The sequence below is a fragment of the Struthio camelus genome, chromosome 1 (assembly GCF_040807025.1).
Source record: "Struthio camelus isolate bStrCam1 chromosome 1, bStrCam1.hap1, whole genome shotgun sequence".
In the NCBI taxonomy this organism is placed as follows: Eukaryota; Metazoa; Chordata; class Aves; order Struthioniformes; family Struthionidae; genus Struthio; species Struthio camelus.
This window is the reverse complement of record NC_090942.1, coordinates 56,007,237-56,030,579: the sequence shown is the minus strand read 5'-3', so window position 1 is coordinate 56,030,579 and position 23,343 is coordinate 56,007,237. Positions and strand designations below refer to the sequence as shown.

At 41.6% G+C, this 23,343-nt stretch overlaps 1 protein-coding gene across 1 annotated transcript in view; it reads right to left on the bottom strand.

The window, feature by feature from the left end:
- The window catches only part of UBN2 (ubinuclein 2), a 55,702-nt gene extending 37,421 nt beyond the window's left edge, over positions 1–18,281 (bottom strand). Inside the window, exons 1-3 of the mRNA XM_068940234.1 lie at positions 17,730–18,281; positions 13,564–13,656; positions 6,863–6,964 (exon numbers count right to left, since the gene is read on the bottom strand). Coding sequence (XP_068796335.1) covers positions 6,863–6,964; positions 13,564–13,656; positions 17,730–18,203 — 669 coding nt within the window. The 5' untranslated portion in view covers positions 18,204–18,281. The remainder of the gene's footprint in view (positions 1–6,862; positions 6,965–13,563; positions 13,657–17,729) is intronic.
- Positions 18,282–23,343: the final 5,062 nt, after the last annotated feature.

The window sequence follows — 23,343 nt, the reverse complement described above, 5'->3', positions numbered from 1 at the left end:
GTAGGCAAGCACACAAAATTTTAACTCCCACAAGGTTAACTGAAGACATGAGATCACTTATAGCAGGGAATACACAGTGCCAGGTAGACTGTCAGTTACCAAGTTAGTTAATTCTTGATGCACAGGATGCAAAACATACTGAAGATACAACCAAAGATACAGGTTAAGAACCAAAAGGTCAGGCTAGCAAGAGCATGAAGACAGCAGAGTAATGCACAAAGAGAAAATAGTTAAGTACTTTGAACAAGTGACCTGGGTGGAAGAGCCTGAACTGGAGACATTTAATTTGATCAGAGTAAATAGGAATTTCAGCAACAGTCATATCACGTTTACAGTCCTGGAATGGAAGGCTGAACAAGCATTAGAGAAAGACAGAAAGGGAGAAGTAGTGAGAGGTTCTGTGAAATACCCTGAGATCATGCAGAAGACTAGTGCAGGAAAGCAGGAGACTATTATTAGACAAAGTAAAAACAAGGGGACTTGGTTGTGGATTTCTCATCTTAAGAGATAAGAAAGAAGGAGATGCAAAGGAAAACTGAAGAGGAGGCTGAGCAAGAACAGAGAAAGCTGATTTTTTTTTTTTTTTTTTTTTACAGGCTCTCAACACCAAGTTCATTAGGTACAACCATGAAGTACAAGGGAGATGAAATGAGAGAAAATAAACGATTATCCCCAGTATTTAATGAACAGAATAGGCATTTTCCTTGTGAGCTGATGGGGAGTGAACTGAACTGGTAAGGTTGGGGCAACATGCGATCAAAACAGAAGAATATAGTTGTTGCCAAGCTTGGAGGAGAAAGCATATAGCCAAAGCCGGGACTATTACCATAAGAAATTAAGAATAAGTAAAGGGAAACACAGTAAAGTCTTAGCTGCTAGATAGTAGAGGAAGCCCTGGAAAACATAAAAGAGATACCAAAAATTAAAGACAGTACACAAGTGAGGAAGCCATGAATTACTGCAGAAGATGAGTATGATCAGCATGCTACACGGCACAGATCTGTAGGAGCAAGTCACCCAGAAAGGCAGACTTCATTGAGTATACAAATCAGAGTGCAAACTATTCCACAGCAGTCAACAAGCAAGCAATGAGAAGCAAGGTCAGCAAAACGCGGATACCTAACTTACCAGCTGAAGTTTCAACACGTTCTGCTGAGGACTACGAATTTAGTCATACTTCCAAAAACCTCTTTGACATACAGTTCTCCTTAATCAACTACATTTACTTGTCCGAGTTTACTTTTCCTTATCAAAATTTGATTCGTCCTCAGTCTATTGAGGCAAATTTATAACCCTATATTTCATTTTCTTTTCAACTTACCTACCGAAAACAAAAATACCTCTGGTGCCTGCAGACCACATTAGCGTACCCAGTGCCTCTCCTCCTTCAATTTGAGCTTACTGTTTTCTAGTGCCCTAATTAAACAGAAAATTTGAATAAGAGCGTATTTGCAATAGTTAAACTAAACTTCATGCTGACGTTTGTTCAAGACTCTCAGTTAAAGGGCATATGAGTCTTGCAACTTGGAAATCTTACGAATTAAGTCTCAGGTCTTTCTCTTTGCATTAGCTTTTCTTCCCCTCACAGAAGATCAGAAGTGGCTCTCTTCTGATCCTATTATTAAAGGAAAATAATTTAACTCTTTTACAGTGTTCAACCTTCCTTATTCATTCCAAGATCGAGAATAAAAATTCTTCTCTCAGAGCTACAAACGGACAAGACTTCATATATGATTGACTCCTGCGAACACCAGTTTTGTCCCCCTTTCGATCATGGACTCATTCTGCAAAATAAGACTGATATATTGTCTGACTGCCTAAAAGCAGATCAGTATATGCAATTCATTTTCAACTACTGTCGTTGAGTAGTGCCTTCAACACTTAAACGTTTAAGTGTGAAAAGGAATCTAAAGGCTTTTTTGAAGATAAACCAACCAATATACCAAAAATGAATAATACAATAAAATTCTATGGCTTATACCAATTTAGTTCCAAAAACCAAGACCTGCTTACACATAACAGTATTATTTTATCCTGTATTAATATTGTCTGCTTTTGTGTTCAGATATTCTAACCATGATTCTCCTCCTTCACCTCTTCACCACAGAAGAGCATACGGTAGGGATCCTCAAAGTGAGTTTTGCTGCATATATGTACAAGTATTTTTTAAAATGCAGATTATGCATTATCTGCTGTGAAAATGGTATTTAGATAAAAGGCAACCAGAGACTATTTTTGTTCCTTGTTCAGGGTATTTCTGAGATGACTCTAACCAACTGTGTTTTTCCGTTTATTTTTGATCATCACTAGCCCACTGAATAAAGTCAAGCTATTGAAGTCATGCTGATTATGGCTGCTGTAGCCCAATGAACTGGAGATCCACATTGTTAACTACATATTTAAGATACTTCAAACAGTGTTGATTCATCTCTTAACTATGCCTCTAAAGATGTAACAACTGAAAGGCACTCTTCTAATCTGCCATCTTTTAAGGGTAAGTTTTCACACAAAGGCCAAAATTATCTTTTAGAAAAACAGCATAGTAGAATACACGTTATTATCCTGAACAAGGTCAACAGGGAACAATAAATTGCCTTTCTAATCAAAAAACAAGTAGAAAAAAACCCAAACTCCCCAAAACTTTCCTATGCTAAAGAAGGTCCTTTTTCACACAATGTATATGTAAGCTTAAGTTTTTAGCTTAACCTTTTTTTATCCTGTGGCAAAGAGCAACTGGAACTTGCGCTGCTTATAGGTTTCAAGGCAGGCAGTTCTCTCCCTGAATTTATCTACCCTACAAGAGAGGATGGTGCTGACTGGCCTTTGTTTCTGAATGTGCAAGTCTTATCTCTGTGTAAGAGTAACTGCATACTTTTTAGTAAACACTGACCATGTATTATCTCATATCCCTGTTCTATACTACACAGGAGAAAGGATGGAAAGCTCTGGGAGATCACCATATTTCCCTGGGATCTGTAACATCTATATAAAGCTTACGTTGCCAGGTAGGTATTCAGCAAGTCAAATATTTGGAAGTCACTGCCATAGCAAGTAGCCCAGCCAAATTAGACTCAGGCATGCGTAAGTAGATGTGTACATGCAGGTACAATGGGGGGTGGGGAGCAGAAGTCTACAGGAACACCGTTCCACAATGACTGCACCACCTGGCAAGTCACACTATAGCAGAGCCCATTTTCAACACTGAAGCAGTGGGAACACTGAGGATGGACAGTTTTCTTTCCAGGTTATGTACATTTTGTGTGTTACTATTTCAGAGGTCTTAAGGTAAACAAAGATTAGAACTCTTCATCAGATTAACTGCTACAGAGCAGTTACAAATAGTATCAAGATGGTCTTGAGTTAAATTATCTGGAATAAGAAGTTCAGCATCCACTGAAGAGTCAAAATAATCAACCTAAAGAGATCCTCTGTATAGACCGAAGCATGGATTTCCTACCTGTCTACAATTCTATTCAGAGAGGAAAATCCATTTCTTCCAAATGGGACCAGCTAATAAGATTATCCAAGAAGGCAGATGGCAAAGTAAAAAATTGAACAGCATATAAACCAGGTATGTCCAAAGAAAACAGCAACATGCAACCACATACTTTCTGCTATAAGAGGAAACAAGTCTGAAGGAAGAGGGGAGGCAGGAATTGAAGGTATTGCCTAGGGTAATATGCACCCAAGATCCTTTCGCCAATATTTTCCTTTGGCTGGCTTCATGTCTGAGTCCTCTGAATCTCCCTTTGGGAGCCCCTGCCTTTCCATGTTCAGTAGCCCAAAGGACTTGGACAGTAGGAATACAGCCATACTGCAGAAGTCTCAACTATACTGTAGGAAAGTGTTCATTTTTTCCAGAGTAAGCAATGAAAGCCGAACTGCAAGACCAGTAAGAAGAATCGCATTCAAGATTCTCTCTCACAGAGAGGAGACACTGGCTATTTAGCTTACTGAACAGCCTAAACCCTACTCCATTCTCCTTCAGTGCAGGTACCAATGCCCTTTCAGGAGTCTGAGAGGAAAAACCTCTTCTGCTTATGAGAAGTTCCCTTCCATCAGCACCTTCCAAGAAGCTTCCTCCAGAAATGCATGTCCTGTAGCAGTCTATACTTCAGCCCTATTAAAGTCCATCACCTGGGGCCATGTCACTGGCAGATTCCCAGCACTTAACTCTGATTTTAAAAAAGCCACCAAAAAAAGAGCAGTTACTTTCCTGTATCCTTAGAGGATACAAGTATATGACCTATATATATAATGTGTGTGTGTGTATACATATATATAGGTCATCTACATAAAGAAATATAAAGAGCAAGTGAACTCTGCTTCCTTTACTACACCGCTTGTTAAAAAAATAGGCTTAGATTTTGATTGCTTTGATTTCTTCAACAATATTTCGTGTCATTACCTAAAAATCTGGTTTCTAGAACTCTCTCTATAAGGAGCAAGTCTGTTTCAGCGTCAAGGAGCTCAGTATTTTTCTCACACCTGAGATGCAACAAAAACAACTAAAATTGAAAGCTGCTTCCAATTTTGCAGGGAATACAGAGGGAGACAACAGGACTCTGATCCTGGATTAATTCAAGAGGCACTCTTGTACTCATTTTTCAAGTGTTTGTGTCCAAGACGTCGCTTTTTTTGTGTATCAGAAAGCGTGCTTCCTTCTGGAAGATAAGTCTAGGCTGGGCCTGCCTGTGACATCTCTCAAGGTGCACTATGATTTAATAGCTGGCCACATAAAAGATGAGCAAACCAGACACGAAGGCTTTCCTTCCAAACATTTTTCCATTTGCATCTGACAGAGATGGAATGAGAGGTTTTGTTGAACTTAACTCCTACGTTACAGGATCCTTAAACTCTGCAACAGGAATCTAGACTGACAGCTGTATACAGTGCATTTTTCTGCTTTTCTATATAGAAACGGATAAAAGCAGAACTGAGAGATGACCTCTCAATAGTCTATTTGCAACGCAGACATAAGGCAAAATGATATGTTCAGGAGAGCAATCTTTAGAGAATACACCATTCTCCCCAGTAGCTTCCACAGCTACCACATGACACAACCATTTGGTCCTCTGACAACTGCCTTTTGTATGTTCTTGCAAGGAGTCTGGCAAGAGATATCAGAAGTAAACGCTACTGCAGATCTAATGGATCTGCTGCTGACAACAGCAGCCCTCGAAACAGGCACAGTATTAGAAACAGCCTGCTAGATTCAAGTACAGCATCGAGAGAGTCCTGTACTATGAATAGTAGACAGCTCACTGAATGCTATCTGAATTCAAATATCAAACCCATGATAGGCCATGATAAATTCAGAAAACCAAGATACAACTCAGGTCCTGTATCAGAAGATTTTGAAACTGAGGATAGTTATCTTGAGCAACACTGAGAAAAAGGTAAGCCTATAGACTACTGGTTTCTCAAAGGAAAGCAGCACATCATCTTCTATGGTTACTGAGCCGAAGATGACAATCTGAAATTGGACAGGACACACTAAGTCTTAGTATGGACCTTGATATGGTCACAGTGGCACAACCAAAAGCTGAAGGAGATGACAGGATAGTTTAATACAGGTAAGTTCAACTAAAATTTTAGTCTAAACCAAGAACAACAAATACAAGCCAAGATAAGCATCTACAGCAACTTATTTTTTGCACAACTTGTTCAGTTGTTTAGTTACCAAAACTAAATACAAAAAGACAAGCCAAAAAGACAAGCCTGTTATCCACTGCAGTGAATAGCTGAGGTCCTTTTGTGCAAGAAGGTATCGGTTCTACAGCGTGACTCCTATGCACCCTACACTGTGAATAGCAATATGCAGTCCAACAGCTCTGTGCTAGAGACCTCACAGCTCAGTGTTCACAGAAGTCCTTAGAAAGGATTTATAGTTTCCTGGATTTAATATCACATTCAAATTGAGGAGCAGCATAATATATATGCTAAGTACTTTGGTGCTTTTTCTACTCTTTTCTCACAACTCCTTTTCATCATCTTTTCTCTCCCACTCAACTTTCAGCCCCCTTGTTGCAGCTGTTTTCTCCAGTGTCACTCAACAGATAAAGACAGTGGGGGAGACCGAAGGCTGGCTGGCTTCACTAAACAGTGCACCTAATTCTTCCTGGTATTGTGTAAAGGTGAGTCACAGGAGGTTCCCAGTATCATCCATTCTTCTGAGCTGCTTCTTCCCTGTTGTCATGATTTCCTAGATCACCTCTAGGATTTCTTTACGTGTCCTCTTATAAGCTTCCCAGAATCCCTGACATTACCGGCACTTAACTAAATCCCTTTTCTTTTACCTCATTTGAGATAGCATTGTTTTTGAAAAGTACTCAAATAAAATAAGCTGAAAAATCTTGCTGTTTAACCAAGTGGCGCTCTCAAATTTTTCAGATATGCTCAGTGAATGTTTAAAAACCTGTAAGAATGTAGTGATTATTTTGAGAGCAGAATAGCATCCCTACCTAATGCAGGAAACCCAACATTAGTAATCTACTAGTAATCCAGACAGCTGGTACAATAAAGCAAACAGAGTCAGTGTAATTTCACAGATAAATGAAGTGTATGAATAAAGACAGTTTTATTTCTAAAACTGGAAATCTTAAATACATTTGAAGAAAACTAAATATGTGATATAGTAATAGCTTTCCTAAATCTTCCAATGCATCACAATGCTTGAATGAGATTACAATAAATACAATAGTTCCTTGGATGCCTGAAGTAGTGCATCCTTTGGATCCACACACCAGTTACACATGGGCACAAAGTATTTCCCCTTATCTTTCCTCTTTCTTCAGGAAAAAAAGAAAAAGAGTAAAATACTGTTTTATTTCTTGTGGCTGCTTTAATAAGGCTTACTTACCGCTTCAGAATTATCTATGAAAGGGTCTGTTTCATCATAACCATAACCTATATCAATCAGATCCTGCAGGCGATCCTTCCGATGTTTGTGGGGCTTTCCACCCTGAAAACAAAATAAATGTTAGATCATTAGGGAGGGGGAAGCAATGCACTAAGTATTAAAATCCATGAAACAGATAGCATTAAAGGGATGGTCATTCAGGGAATTAGGAGAGTTTTGCTTTCTTGCACGTCTCCTCAAAGATAGTCTAGATGACTAAAAACTAGAAGGCATAACTCTCCAGAGACTTTTCTCATACAAAACATGATGAGTTCCTGCAAACGTGCTGAAATTCAGACAATAGTCTCACCAGAATCATCCCTGTAAGGCATTCACTAGCCACTTGCTTTCCAAGTGACTGAGACCTTCATAATATTTCCTATTTAGAGACATTTAATTAACCTAAGTTTTTAAAATTTTCATTGGCGGTAAAAGGACTGGTATAATTTAGAAAGTTTAAGTTTTTCCTGTATGTTACAGTCATTACAAAGGAAAACACAAATGACCTAGCATTCACTAACATTCTCCCACACAAGATAGATTGCTTCTGTCCAGAAAGGTGAAGACTAAGGCATAAGAGGAAAACGTTGACCTTTCATATGCATATGAAGTTTGAAGAAGTTTTAGCATTCATTTAACATAACTGAAGAAAAACATCACTGAAGTAAAATCCTTTGAAATGCAACAGCTATCACCACAATTGGTAGGACCAAACATGAAATGATTACTTTAGTAACATAAAGCCAGAAGTTGCAACTTAAACTGTAGGTTCACTTACTTCCAGGAGACAATAAACTTCAGATAATTCTGTTGAATTCTTTTCTAATGTGCAAGTGAAATAGTAAGAAGTCATACGCAGCTCAAACAGACAGAATTCAGGAAATCTAAACCTACAGCTATCCAAATGTGTCAATATAAAATTCTTAAAGACAGCATCCTCCAAAAGGCATCTCCTTCACTAAAACAGTAATGTGTTTTGTTTTTTTTTTGCATAGATTCAAGATGACTTGCCCCTGAAGCTTCTCACCCTGCATTCTGCAGTTCTAAGCATGTTTAGAACAAGTACAAGTCCTTTCATTTGTAAGATACAAATATCACAGCCCACTCATTACTGTGAGCAGGCTGTAACTTCCTTTGAACAGTGTCTGCCTTGCTCTAATAAAAATGTAAGCATCTGAACACTTGTATTTTAATACTACTTTGTAACCAAGTTTGAGTTCCTATGTAGGTTCTTGCAAGCAAACAGGAATCTCTCAAGTATAATTAAATAGATAAATTAGATAGTTGCAGAAAAAACTCAAAAGTGAGTGTTAGAGAAGGAAACTGTAGCTGATTTAGCTTCAGCTTAGCATAAGTCACACTCTTGCTTAGCACTAGAGTCTAAAGTAGATGAAGCCTGCAGGCCTCAAAACCAAACTGTCAGTGAACTCAAGAAACATTGCTGATGATGCAACCACAAAACCAATTAAAACCAGCTAATGAGGATACAAAACAGGATGCAGGAGACAAGATGGGATGCACCTGGGTTATGGTTGACCTTCAAGTAAGATAAGGGACTCGAAGACAAGGACATAGCAACCAGCCTGGGATGGAGGCCAGGAACAATCAGAAAGAGAGAGACAACCAACTCAGCAAAGAAGATTAGAAGAGACCTTCACTGGCAGGTGGGGAAAATAAGCCTGTAAAGGGTATAATTAGCCCAGAATTTCTTTGTTTGGGGTCCCTCCTTGGAGGCACCCAGCTCAAGCTGTTGCTTTGCTGTACCCAATCAATCAATAAATAATTTTGCTGCTATACCTGCATAAGACTCTGCTCCTTGGAGACCTAGGGCTGAACTGCTTCCATAACAGTGAGTTTCATTTTTAATTCAGATTTTCAAGCTTTATAACACTATTCCTAACCTTATCAGTCCTATTCCGACCCCACCCCCAACCACACACACACTCACTCAGCTGGTCAAACATCTGAATGATTGCATATCCACAAAACATGCAGTACATTAAGAGTTTACAAGAGGAGAAAAAAAATCTTAAAAAAAAAAAATAGAGGTAGCATGTAAGAATTCTCACTGTTGAATTTTCACTACATATCATGCAAAGCTTATTTAGCTGTCATGATTGATGGAGGCACCTGCTGGGTGTCTCAAGAACACTACTTAAACTATACTTTACCTCTACTTATCTCTTTAATGATTACAGTGCAATCCATCTCTGTACCAGATCTCTTCCTAAATCCAAATAACCATGGGTGAAACACTCAGAAGGCCTACATCATTGATTGCATGCCCAAATCGTTTTGCAGGAATAGCTATTTCCGAGTACGGGCATAAAAAGAAAAAAATGTTCAATACCTTCTTACTGCCTGGTATTCATAAAAATCACGATGCAGTTATGGGACAAAGCTAACAAATGAAACAGAAGCCTAATAAGAGCAGAATGACTAAAACTAGGATCAAAGCAATAAGCTGTATTCAGATATACGAGGATATCTGAACCACCGTATGTATAGTTAAAGAATTTCCTTCAGGCCTGACTGTACCCAGTTACGTTTAAGGGAGTGCGCCGAAAAGTCCGTAGAATCAAGACGGTAAGGATGCAGTACTACAGCACAAAAACTGAAGGAATTATCTGCACCGCTATTAACTACAGAGCGGTTCAGGGACGTTTTCTCACTGAAGCCCTTAACTTCCACCTCTCCCAAAACAGTTCCTTCAACCTTTGTCTCAAAACATAAGCAGGCATAATACTACAGCAAGTTAAGATGTTTTAACTCCCAAGACTGTGTGTTCAGGAAATTCAAATACAAACTCAACAGATTAAAACTTAAGTTACAAGCCAAAGTTAAGCCACCTTTGTACAATGGACTAGAATGCAACAAATACAATACCAATTTTAACAAGTCTTCCAATGGCCCAAAAGGAATCTATAAGCCAGTAAACCTGACCTTTATTATTGGGCAAGTTAATAGAAGTTATAAAGAACAGGATCATCAGAATTAGAATGTCTATCAAGAGAATATACATTCCAGGGCAGAAAAGAACCAAAGTAGGTAGAAGTGTCCTACTTCAAAAGCTTTAAATAAGGTCCATCAAAGATGTTTAAAGAAAACAAGGTATCATGAGATAAGAGGAAAGGCCTACTCAAATTATTGACTGGCTTAAGGCTAGGAAACAAAGGGTAACAATAAATAGCTCACTTTGGCAAAGATCATCATCATCAGTGGTATCACCAAGGGATCTGCGCTTTTCACCTTCAGAGAGAGAGAGAGGGCTAACAGTGGGCATGAAGCAGGGTTGGGAGGGGGAACCACACAAAATTTGAGAGGACATAATTAGTCAGGATAGTAAACAAAATGCAACTGAAGAACCACTGGAAGACCTCACAGTTGCTTAGTATTTAGCATGACAATCAGTTGGATTCAGTATCAATAAAAGTCAGGTAATGCACACAAAGAAAGCAAACCTCAACAACAGCAGCAACAACAAAAAAAAGACGTGCTCTCAATTTGTTATGCTGCTCAGGAAGCACTGGAATTGTTACACACAGTACTCTGACACCAGTCAAAAAAAAAAAAGAGTGGTCAAAAAGAGAACAGTGTTAAGATTTATGAAGCAAAGCACAGAACAAAAACAGAAATCATCATTGTATCACTGATAAATCAGCGCATCCTACCACTGATATCCTTTCATTTAAAAGAATAAATTAGAACAAAAAAATAGAAGCAAGCAAACTAACAGGAATGTTTGAAGGTTAAAAAAATTCAACTTCTGTACAAGAATGGAACGTTAAGACACTTCAGCTGAGGAAAGAAAGGGCTGAGTTCAGATGATAGTACCAGAATCACATGCAACGTGGAGAAGGTGAACAGGAAACAATTCTTCATTGTTTCTCACAGTACAAGAACTATGGAGTTCTCTGAACACATTAGCCAATGGGTTTAAAACAAAGTGTTTTCATATGATGTAATCAACATGGTACTCATTGCCATGGGACACAATCTCAGACATATCAATGAACTCAGAAAATGATTAAGCAAGTTCATAGGAGAAAACTATATGAAGGGCAGTTAAACACAGAGCCTTTGACTCGGGAAGAAATTAAACCAGATCACTAGAAAGACACACTGAAAAAGACATCAATGTACACTTACACAGTGCTAAACTTTCAAGTATGAGATTCCACTAGTGTCAGAGGACTATACTACCACGCATTAAATGAACCTTTGTTCTGATCCAGTAAAAATTCTTACATTATGTAAAATATCATCTGAGATTCAGTATCACATTTTTACAACACACTCAACATGCCAGGCTGGTAGGCCCAACAAGCAGCCATTTGTTTGATTTTGTCTTGAGAAATAACAAGAGAACTATAAAGGAGAACCATTCAGAACAGACTTCCTCGCTGATGTTCTAAAATTTGAAGTAATTCATCCATTCAAAAAAGTTCTTAATAATCAAGCAAGCAAATGCTGCTACACTAACTTTACACATCTTGTTTTACGAAAATTTACTTACTCATACCTCTTTTGCAGAATCAGCAAGATATATATCCAATACTGTACTGATTATGAATAAAGGAATTTACTTGAAAATAAATAAAAAGCCTAAGTAAGATTAATTTTGATGTGCATTACATTTTTCTAAATGAATGCAGCATCAGTGCAAAGTTGACAGCTGCCACATACACTATGATTAAAAAGATAATTTGGCTACACTTTAAATGGATTTAGACAAATAATACCTAATTAATTTAAGAAGAAACAAACACTTTCCTGCAAATTTGAAGAAAAACGCTACTTCATTCTCATACAATCAACGATCATTTTTCATATAAAAAGTACTGTTAGAGGAAAGAGGAGAACTGGTATTTACTTCATGGGATCCTTGTTCTAGTTTAAGCTATGGAGCAAACGTCTCTCCGCAAGATTTACGAGAAGGCTGGATGTTGTCAGAACATGAGCAACTGTACTGGATCAGTGTACAAAGATGTAATCCCACTGAGCATGGAGGGTAAGTAGAGACTGATTGTTCTTGTACTGGAAGAGAGAAAGAACAGGGAGTATCTAACAAAAGAACTATCAATCACTAGCCACCCTCTATGCTTAGTGGTCCTAATCTGTTAAATTCTTCTTTGTACAGAAGCCATTTCCTTTATAAGATTTTTTTCCTTTTTTTTTTGGGGGGGGGGGGAGAGAGGGAGTTTAAGGTGTGGAAGGGAACGACAGAAAGGCAAGAAATCAAAAGTGAAAACACTATTCAAAATATGAGTACACTATGGATTTAGACGGTGGTTTAATGATAGTTCCTATTTCATTATCTGTTGCTTTCCTAATAGTTAGGAATATTCTATTTTCCTTTTTTCTCGACTACGGAGCATTGAACTGAAGTTTTTATGAATCTAGTAGCACCATATCTCGTCCATAAATGGCAATCATTATTTCAGATGTACGTGCAAAGGTGTACGTAATGTTAGAATTTCTTTCCCCACTACTACTCCCCACATACATCGCTTTACATTTTCTACAATGACTTTCATTTGCTATAGTTATGCAGCTTGTTTCAGGACATTGTAAAACTCATAACATATGTTATGGAAATAAGTTCTACAGAAAAGTACAGTTGAAAGATTTTTCTAAGTTCAAAAAAACTGTATTCAAATGAAGACTAAACAGTATTATGAAATTGTCTTCTCTGTACTCTTATATATTGAGTTTATGTCAATCCCTCCAAAAGATGACAATGGTTCTTTTCAATTTAAGAATTTCTTCTCTTACGTATCACAGCTAATAGCAATTACTTCCGCAAAATATAGACCAACGCTCATTAGGCAAATCTGCCTTTGCCAAAGATAATCCAAAGAAATTAGACAAATAACATTTAAAATTCATATATTAATAACAAAAAGATACAAATAACTGCTGTTCCTTCTTTTTACTATTGAGGTGCTGTATTACTAAGCCAGAATATCAACATGTCTAAGCATGATGATTAGTTTTCATTGCCAGCTCAGAATTAATCACCCAACCCTACCTGTCTGAATTCTTAAAGACCTGTTTTGGGTGTGGTTTTAGTCAACATTTTCTGATTTCTACCTCCATTTACTAGTAGAAGCCTCTTTATGTCGCTACCTGGTGCTGTTCAAGTCATTCATGTTATGCTTTCAGGACTAAGCAGAGTACCTTTAGGCAGCTACAGGAAACTCAAGTGAGGACTTCTTCACTTGGCAATAACTTCCTAAGGAAGCATTCCAAACTAGGCACAAATGCATCAAGATTCATTTGTATTTAGCACAAAACAGAAGAGCCATTTAACAGTGCACAACAGCATTACATAAGAATTCTTTCCTCCAGCGCAGTATTTATCATGAACATTGACCTGCATCTATTACTCAGTTGTATTTATATAGGAAGCTTTTCCAAGAATAGCCTCACAAGCTATAACATCCTACAGAAAAATCTATTTAACAACAGACTCATCTAATAAGCCTGTAGCAGCTTCAAACTGCTTAGATGAAATATAATGAAAGTCAGCTGATACGTACAGAAGTTGTTTGGCATTTATTAGCAACTCTATTCAGGAAAAAAAATGATGCCGCATAGATGTTAATGTCAGAAATTACCACTAAAGATTTGTATGTTTTAACACAGGTACAGTAACTCACGTATTTCGCCTCGAACTTCTTGGCTAGCATTTCTACTTCATGCCGTTCACGTTGTTCATCATTAAATGGATCTTCTGAGTGAACTGATTTCTTCTGAAAGAGGCAAAAGTTAAACGTTCATTCCATTTCACAAGAAACAGACAGAAATGAACAACATCTAATGAAAAGCTGTTACATGTCAACAAATTACGCTCTGATGACTGTCTTAAGTAGTCAGAACTTAGGTACTAAGACATCCATATACTTACTTTGCTACCTAAAAATGAGTTTAACTTATTCAAATTGTCATCCAATTACTTATTTTCTACTGATGAAGAGACAAACGAAGAGCTGAGGAAAAACAGACTCAGATTCATATTCACCCAGCCATTCTGCCACAACCTCAACTGAAAGTGTAGGCATGAGACAAAACTGCAACTGATTGAGGTTCAAAAAGGAAGAACCACCTCCAAATATGACTTTCACCACTACTTCCATTGGTGCCTATTTGCTGTGATCCTTTAAGACACAATACACAAGATGTATTTGGCACGCTAATCAACAAGGAAGCAACTAGAAGACTGAAAAGCTCAGTAAGACATGACCATAACTAGCAACATAACCCCTTGAGCTCTTGTTGTTACTTTTCCTTGATAATGACGTTAGTAATCACAGCATAAATTCTACAAGTCTGCCGCAACAGAAGCCACAAGAATAATGAAGATTTAATATTCCAGTTGTACCAATAAGCAGGAAGTACTGCCTTTTTTTTTTTTTTAAAGGGATTTCACTGACAAGAAGTCAATGAACAGTAATCAAGAGTACAAATTGTGTCTGTATGGAAATAAGGTATTGCAGAAAAGCAGAACTTCATTCCTCAAATTAGAGCTTTACATATAGAGTACAGTAACTGATAGAGTAAAAATGATGTACTATGTTGAATTGAGGTGGAACGGAGTAAGCCTTTTATCAATGTCAACTAACTTCACTGCACATAGACCACGCACCAATAAATAAATCAAGACTTGTGTTAGACTAAGAACAAAAGGCAACATTCTAAGCTCACAGAAAGGCTCCCTCTACAGTATGAAAAGCCAATATATTGACTAGATAGTGACCAAATGATGACAAAGTAGCTCAACAGTATTAAGACCAGTGCAATGAGGCAGTGAAGCTGAGCTGCAGAGATCGCATCGTTATCTTTCATTTTCTAAACTGATTACTTAGACTAAAGAAGTAGAAAAGGTTATTGCTAATCCCAAAACATCTAACAAATTATACACAGGTTTCCTGCAGGCATAGCTAAATATAAAATATTGCTCAATTTATGCAACGCCCTTTTCCTGCTTGTAGCTGGGAAAACCTATTCTCCATCTTCTGCTAGGGGAAGTGTTTTTTGAATTGTGAAGTGAAGCTTTAAGAAAAGAATTCACATCAAAAGATGAACTCTACCAATAACCCTATCATGGGACGGTCTCTTTATCCAGGCAAAACAGCAGAATAAGGACAACACAAGGTTCTATCATCAACATTTCCACCAGCTTCTGATTCAGGCTGGAGACTTAATTCTAGAATAAGAAAAGCAGCACATTCATCCTGTCAAATAAGTTTTGAGGTTCTCTGGAGTTTGACTAGGGGACCTATTAAAACAATATTTGAAATTATTCCTATGCACCAGTCAGAATTATATAAAATACCATTAAAAGTTCTTTCTCTCCTGGAAGAGCCTGCCTCTGGAGAACTTTGCTTGGTTGCTCCAGCTCCAAACACCACTACAAGATAGAAGGACATGTTCCCAATTATGTAATATCAGACTTTCAATGGGAATAGTTACAAGGAAGTTGAGCAACTTCTTATAAGTGATAAGGAGCAAACAAAAGCCTTCAGAAAACCCAGTCAATCTTCACCCTACAATAACAGTTTGCATAACTAAGTTCATATAAACTGTTCATTTTAAACCAACTCATTGCTAAAATAACAGCAAATTCTGAAATCTAAAACTCCACTTAAAGCCACAGCATTACCTGCCAACTAGTTACTGTCTGCTTGGAAAGAGTAAATCGCACACATTCTGTGGAAAAGTGGTAGAGGACGCAAGTTCCATGGTCAATCTTCACTTTAACAAGGTAGTTTTCTCTGCTGCATTAACTGGAAATGCATCACTGTAGCTCTTCTACTCCACAAGTAGGATCAGTATTCCTTTCACCACTTCTCCTAATATCTTTAGGACTTAGCTGCAGAGGTTACATATTTTGTTGACCTGAGAATGACCTGTATTGTGCAAGGCAGATTCTCCCCTCTCTTTTCACATAGACTGATATAAAACTAAGTTTTAGCAACCACATCAGAGTAGCATTTTCAGCTTCTACTGTACAGCAAACAAGAAGTTAAAATGACAGGCTAAATGGACTAGTTTTGAAAGAGTAATAAAAATTCAAAATCACTTAAAGGATGGCAATTTATGACACTTTTACATAATCAGTTGATTGTTTCACAGTCCAGCAAGAGATACTTCATTATGATCCATTCATTTTCAAGTTGGACACTACAGAGAGCTGGACAACAGGAGGGATTCCTTATAAGTCATGCCCAGTTCTTTTAGCTTCACTATTTCTACCTTAAAAGCACGTTCTCTGATCCCAGTTGTACCAAAATCCACTAAATTGATGTCTGTGGCACCCCCCTCCCGAGATGTGAAAGTACCCTCAGAACTTCATCAAAAATATGATTTTCCCTGATACACTGTGATTATGTGGCTAATTAACATATTGCCAGCCTTCAGAAAAGCTAGTTACGGAACTGGGAAAAGTCAATCTCCACATACCGAGCCACTTAAACACTAACACAATTCCCATCCTCCCACAAGAACTGCTCAGAAAGATGGTACTTCACACTAGCGCTACAATAATTCAGAGTAGTCATAACTGCAATTGTTTGCCTGCAATGACTGTAGGATGCGGTGAACAAAAGAAACCTGTTAACTTGCATGGCAAGATCTCAGAGAGATTAACATCAGTCATTGATTTTTCTTTTACATTTGAAGGCAGTCTGGTTTTACACCCCTCCCTCCAAAAAGGGAACAGGGTAGTAAGTAAAGGTATGGCGTCACCATCATCTAGAAACACTTTGGACCATAACATGGAGGTTTCCACCATTTTTCAGTTTGTGCTGGATTTACAGATTAAATGCTGATATCAATACTGGCACTTGAAGCTTGCTTTTAATTTTCACCAGAACTATCATGACTTTCTCAGTAGCACTTATTTCCTTACCCCTGCCCTTTCCAAGAGGAGGTCTCTAAAATTTTCTGTGTACCAAAATTAAGAGGAGCCACAACTGCTGAAGTCAACTGCAAACTTCACCAGTATGCTCAACTCACTATGGTGAGAGGCTTAAGGACAGGCATTTCTCCTTCCTACTTTTACTCCCTGTTGATTGCACAAGGTTTTTTTTTTTCCTTAAAAAACAGAACACTTCTGAGAGCCAAATATTTTCTGTTTGGGGGAATAGGAAAAGTCCCGTCCCCCGTCCCCCCCCCCCCCCCAGTGAAGTTTCTAACAGTTACAGGAGCGATCATGGTTTCAATAACATGAACTCTCATCCTCTTCCTTCCCCCTAAAGACTGTAGAAATTCATCTCCAGCACTGGTACCACTCACTTGCCTGGCTCGGCTACAAGCCTTGTGGAGCAGTGTACTAACTCTTCATTTACCTACAGAGAATTTGGAAAAAGAGACCGGCATAGTAACACTTCCATTCAGCTGCCGGAAACGGCTCCCAGGAAGAAGCAGCAGCAGCTCCCAGGCAGGCAGAGCGAGGTGGGTTAAGACGAGGGGCACAAAACGCTGGCTCTCCCCCGCCCCTCCTCGCAGCCGCGGCCGGGAGCTCCCGGGAAAGCCGCGCCAGAGCCCTCGGCCGCCCCGGGGAGGACAAGCGCGGAGCCTCCCCTTCCCCTACGGGCCCAGCCTTCAGCGCCAGGAGGAGCCGGAGCGGCGCCGCGGCCGCCGGACCTTCCCTCCGCGGCGCGGCGCGGCGCTGCCCGCCCCGCCCCGCCGGGGCCGGGCCCAACGCCGAGCCGCACGGGGCGAGCGATAACGTTATCTGCAGGGCCGGGACGGCGGGCAGCTCCCCCCCGCGCCGCCCGGCCCGACCCCCGAAGCGGGGAAGGGGCAAGGGGAGGTGCCGTACCCGCGAGTCCCGGCACAGCAGCAGCTCCGGGTAGCTGAACTCCACGCAGCCCTCCTCCGTGGGGTCCTTCAGCACCACCTCCAGGCGCACCGTCTGGCGCAGCGGGAGCGCCTCCTGCGGCGGCGGCGGCTCCTGCCGGCTGCTCTGGCGCGGCGGCGGCGGCGGTAGTTGCGGCTGCGGCGGCGGCGGCGGCTCCGGCCGGGGGGGTTCGCGCTGCGGCGGCTGCTGCTCGGGCCGGCCGGTGTCGCGGGGCGGCTCCAGGCGGGCAGCAGCGCTCTCGCGGGGCGGCGTCGGCAGCGGCGGCGTCGGCGGCTCCGGCCGGGAGGGCTCGTGCGGCGGCTCCAGCGGCGCCAACAACGGCGCCTCGCGCCCCGCCAGCGGCGGCTCCGGCTCCCGCTCCAGCGCCGGGCTCTCGCCCTCGCGACGCCTCACGGGTGACAGACTAATGAACGGCACCCGGCGCGGCTCCGCCATCCTCCGCCACCCCCCTCCCCCCCGCCCGCCGGCCCGCCCGCCGCTCGCCGGCGCCCGCCTCGCTCGTACGGTGACACCGCTCTCCCTCCTCCCACCGGCTCCTCCTTCTCCCCTCCCCCTGCCGCCGCCGCCGCCGCGCCGGTCGGAGCGGCCCCCTACGTTCTCCTCGCTGCTACCACCCCCGCCATCTTGGAGCCCCCCCACATAAATAGAAGCAGGCCACCAGGCCGCGCAGGCGCAGCGCGGCGCACGGCGCCGACGCGCCGCCCCACGTCGCTGTTGTTATTGCTCAGCTTCCCCTCGACGTCACCGCGGCCGCCGGCGCCTACACGCCGCGGCCGCCCGCGCCCGCCCCCCAGTTGCCTTGGAAATATGCACGCTGCCTGCGGTCGCCGCCTTAAAGGGCCAGCGGCCGCCCGGCCCCCAGCGGCGCCCCGCCGCCCGCCTGTCTCCGCCGCGCAGCGCGCCCCCGCCCGCCCCTGACCGCGGCCACCTTGGCGGCCTGGTGGCCCGGCCCGGCGCGCGCCGCCTGCCCCCCCCCCCCCCCCGCTCGCGCCCCGGGGCGGCCGTTGGCGCCAGGGGAGCGCGCAGGGAGCCCCCCCCCCCCCGCGGCGAGGCGGGAAGGGAAGGGAAGGGAGGAAGGAAGAAAGGAAGGAGGCAGCTCATGGCGGCGCCGCGGAGGGTGTTGGAGGGCGGGAGCCGCCGGTCCCGGCCACCCGGACCCGCGTCCGTCTGGCTGCCCCTAAGGACGAGGGGGCAGTGAGGGAGGCGCAGCTGCGGCCTGGGCCGGGGAGCGGCTCGCCCGTGCTAAGGGGGCAGCGAGGAGTCCGCGGTGCCCCCAAGACAGGGCCTGGGGCTGTGCAACGCTCGTCTTTTCGGGGCAACCTGCTGGGGGTCATGCTTAGAGCAGTATGTGCCGAGTTCTCTTGAATTCAACAGCTCTAGGTCAGTCCCCCCCCCCCAAAAAAATCCTAAACATGATCAAGAGTTTTAATCCCGGGGTAGCCCTATCGTTTCCAGCCTGCAAGGGCCACAGTATGAATGCATCTTGTCTCAATTCCATTAACACGCCCAGTTTAAAGCGCTGCTGGACCAGCTGTCAAGACCAGTTTTGTCAAAATTGTTTCTTAAAGACTTCTGCCCAGCCTTTGTTGCAGAGCAGGAGTTAACCACTCTTAACAATGAGGTTTTCCTCTGAACAAAGGTAGCTTGTTCTGAGGCCATGTCTGGTTTGTAAAGTACCAACTCTGGATGCAGGAAGCAATTGTGGATTGCTGGGAAAGAACTGTCCTCTAGACATGGGGCAATGTAAGGAAGGTCCAGAGGAAGAGTAATAATAGTGAGGCTTCCTTCTCCATGAGCAAGAATTGCCTGCAAGCTTGTAACTACTGCAAGCGTTTCGGTCTGTCACCACCTAGCTTGACAGACTGATTGCTGGTATTTCCGGATGGAGGTGTGCTACCAAAACATTGCTAAGCTTCAAGAAGCTATGAATATCTTCACGTGTTTTGTATTCTCCAGCTGTGTTGGAACAGACGCTTTCATTTTTTGCCCCTTTTTAGCCTCAGAAACCCTTTTTAGCTAGGAAGGGTTTTGTTCTCATGTTGAAAATATACTCATGTTATACAAGGCAAGCATATTATTTTGAATAATTATAGTAGGCTGTTCTGCGTTCATCACGGTGCTTGATGTTTTCCTCTTGTCGTACATAAAGTCTTTTGACTTGGCTTATTACTTTCATCTAGACTCTAGAGAAAATTTATGACACTAGAACAGTGCTATTGAAAATTATGATTTCACCAACAGGGAATGGATTCCAGAATCTTGCTTGTAGCAGGAAGTCAGTGGAACGACTGACCTGATCTAAGAAGCTGTTCTTTTGAAGCCTGAAAAGACCTTGTTGAGTGTTGTAGTCAAATGACTTGCTTTATCTTAACAATTTGCAGGTTCTAGCATAACTAGCAAGCTTGGTAAAAGGATTCCTGACATATGCTTTGACTTTCAGTGCCATAATAAAATTATTTGAAAATCTCTCCTGTTCTCCTGTTGAGAATTTTATACAGCTATCAGATGGGGCATATAGCAGGCAATTTTTTCTTCTGGATTCAAACCGAGTATCACTAAGCTCCAAACCTGCAGCGCCTGCTAGACAGATTCTGGTCCTCATCAAAGTTTCTAAGTAGTCTCTGTTGTTAAGCCTTGTGAGGGTAGAGAGAGGGCTCTCCTTAGCAAAGGAGCAAGGTAGTGCTCAGCAAACAGAAGTCTTATGTGGAATTTATGGAACTTTTTGGCAGTTTTGCTGAAAGCTTGATTTCCGTTACCAGTTGGGAGACTAGAGTTCGAAATAAGAACAACATCATAACAGTCATACAACAATTTATGTCCCCAGTTAATACTTAGAGACATCTTTGGAAAGGAGTACAGATAAGCTGTGTAAGTATCCAACCTAAAACTCAGTTACATCTTTCAAGCTGCTGGGATATGTATTCACAAGTAACGACTGTAGGTCAAGTACTCCATCAGAAAATGAGTTTCACAAGTATCCATACCTTCAATTATCTTGATCATTGTATAGATAGATATACTTGGAATCATATCCTGGTCAGATCTTTAATACACTTTTTAAATAGGAGAAAAATAAGATACATAGATAGGAATAACTGATTTGACCTTACTAGGATTACAGAGAAAAACAGAAGATGTTATGTTATACTTTCAGGCAGCCATTTTTTCTAAGTTATGCCACTGCAGACTTTGATAGAAGTAGCAGCCTTCCACATGTAAGGTTTTGATAGATCTTTACTGTCTTGTTTATATCCCCTTTCTTCCTCCTCTCTTCTGGGGACTTAATTAAACAAATAATGCCTCATAGATATATGTATCAAAGCTCTGAGCATCTTAGAGCATACATCTTTCTTTATGAGGCTCAATATATGTTCATGCCTCTAGATAAATAGTAGTTCTGGATCTCTGAATTTAAAGTGAAGTTACCAAAGACAGTGTGCTCTGCATCTTAGTGTCAGGGCTAAACCAGAAATACACTTAGCAGCAGAGTCAAGCATAACACTCACTGGAATATGTTATCATACATTTTGTCCAAGATACTGGAAACTAAGGAAAGACTGAAGAAACTAACTCAATCCCACTAGATTGTAAGTTCTTTAAGAATTTAGTTTTGAATAGACCAGCAGAGTTCCTTGTCTTTTGCTGTACCAGGCAGTTTCAAGAGGAGTTAGGTTTTCTTTTTTTCATTATTATTTTTCTGTTGTGCCACCTGTTTTGTTCTTTGTAGTTAAGCCCTGTCTCAGACTAAGTATTGTTTGTACATTGTATCATATACATTCATGAGTGAAGCACAAAATGCTAAAAAAGTGCAGTAAGTGCATGCGTTTTACCATTTATTTTGCTTTCCCTCAGGATATATCTATAGGGAAATACTCCATCATAGAATACAGATTCCTTCCTTTTGTATGTTATCTGAAGGACACTTAATAATGAAAATTTCTCTTGAGAGGCAATGTTAAGTATTTAAAGAAGAATTTAACAGCTACAAAAAGAGGATAGTTTTGAGGTGAACATGAAGCTGCCTTTTGTTTCTTTGGGGAAAGCCAATATAAGCTGATCATAGGCCCTGGCAGCTCAGAACTACAGGTGCCACAGCCACATTAGTGGAAGTTTCTTGACCTAACTTTATCTCAAATACAGAAAAGGATGGAGAAAGCCCAATAAGCCACCGGAGACCTCTACCTAGGTGCAAGCTGGGCAGAAGTTTCTATTAGTGTTCTCAGAGATCCTTCTCCTTTGCCTTGGGATGGCTCCTCTGTCTGGGAAACAGACTGCCCGCACGCTCTCTTCCTTGGGGCCGTTTGTGTTCGTTGGGTTGGAGGCAGACATGGCACCCAGTGTTAATACAGACCGAGGTTGTTCTGCTGGACCTTAATGGAATTAGCCACTACTGTTTTGTCTATATGGCTTCCTTTAGCTGGGACACGCCGCAGCAGCAGACTCAGGTCGCATCAACATGTAGAACTATCCCTGTGATCAGTTGTCTCCCTGTATCTCAGTGGAGCTTGCTTTCAGTTTCAAATGCTTTTTTTACTTTAATCCCTGAGCTGTGAGGCTGTTGCCGTGGCATGGGAACATGGGGGAAAACATGTCGTGCATGAATCAGTAGTAAGTTTCCCCACTCAAGCTTAAGTGGCACAGGATAGCAGCTTTAAGAGTTTGTCCTCTACTTTGCCTAACAAAAACTAGTCTTGGGATTGTCCAGTGAGGTAGGAGCTACACTAGTAGCCAATTCAGGCCTGTGCCCATCAGATCTCAGATAACCACCCAAAAGTCTTCAGGAGACACTCTTACCAACTTTGGTCATTGTTTTTGTGAGAATTTCTTCATTTTCCATGAGCTGCTTCATCACTACATCCTCCTTTTATCTTGGTTTCTAATGGTGCAACCAGGCATCTTGTTGATCCTCATGATCCTTTCACTGAAACTGCTGCAACAGTAGCTGCAACTGCCGTTGCTGTGTCAGGAGCTGCTGCAGCTGCAGACAGGAACGGAATTTGTGTAGCTTTTACCAGAACCGCTGCTGCATCACCAGAATCCACTGCACCAACATGTCCGGCATTGCTGTTTTTCCTTTTGATGAGGTTCTCGGAATTCAAGTATCCTTTTTTTGAACACAGCCTCCATTCCTACATATTTACTCAGTTGCCTCCTGCCAGACCTGGAAAACACAACCACTCTGAAATAAAGTCTGGTCAAGAGACTTTGATTAAACCCAAAGAAGTAGACACAATACTGCTCAAGGAATAACAAAACCTCTCTTTCTCTCTCTCTCATTTTTTTTCCAAACCAGACATCAACGGCCTGCAAACCATCTGGATAATCTCTTTTATCTAGAGGATTCTTCCCACTAGTCGTCTTTTTTTTTTTTTTTTTTTTTAGTTAAAAATACCATCTCCTGAAGATCATACCTGTAGCTTTCTCTCCTTCAGGAGAGAAATTTTATTTAATTCTGCTATGCAGGAATCGGGCACGTGTGCTTGGAGTTATCGCTAGCTGATCTGCCACATCTTTGGAAAGCTTAAAGTACTCTAGTCAGAGAAGTAAAGGCTAGTGGCTTAGAAGGATTGTAGGG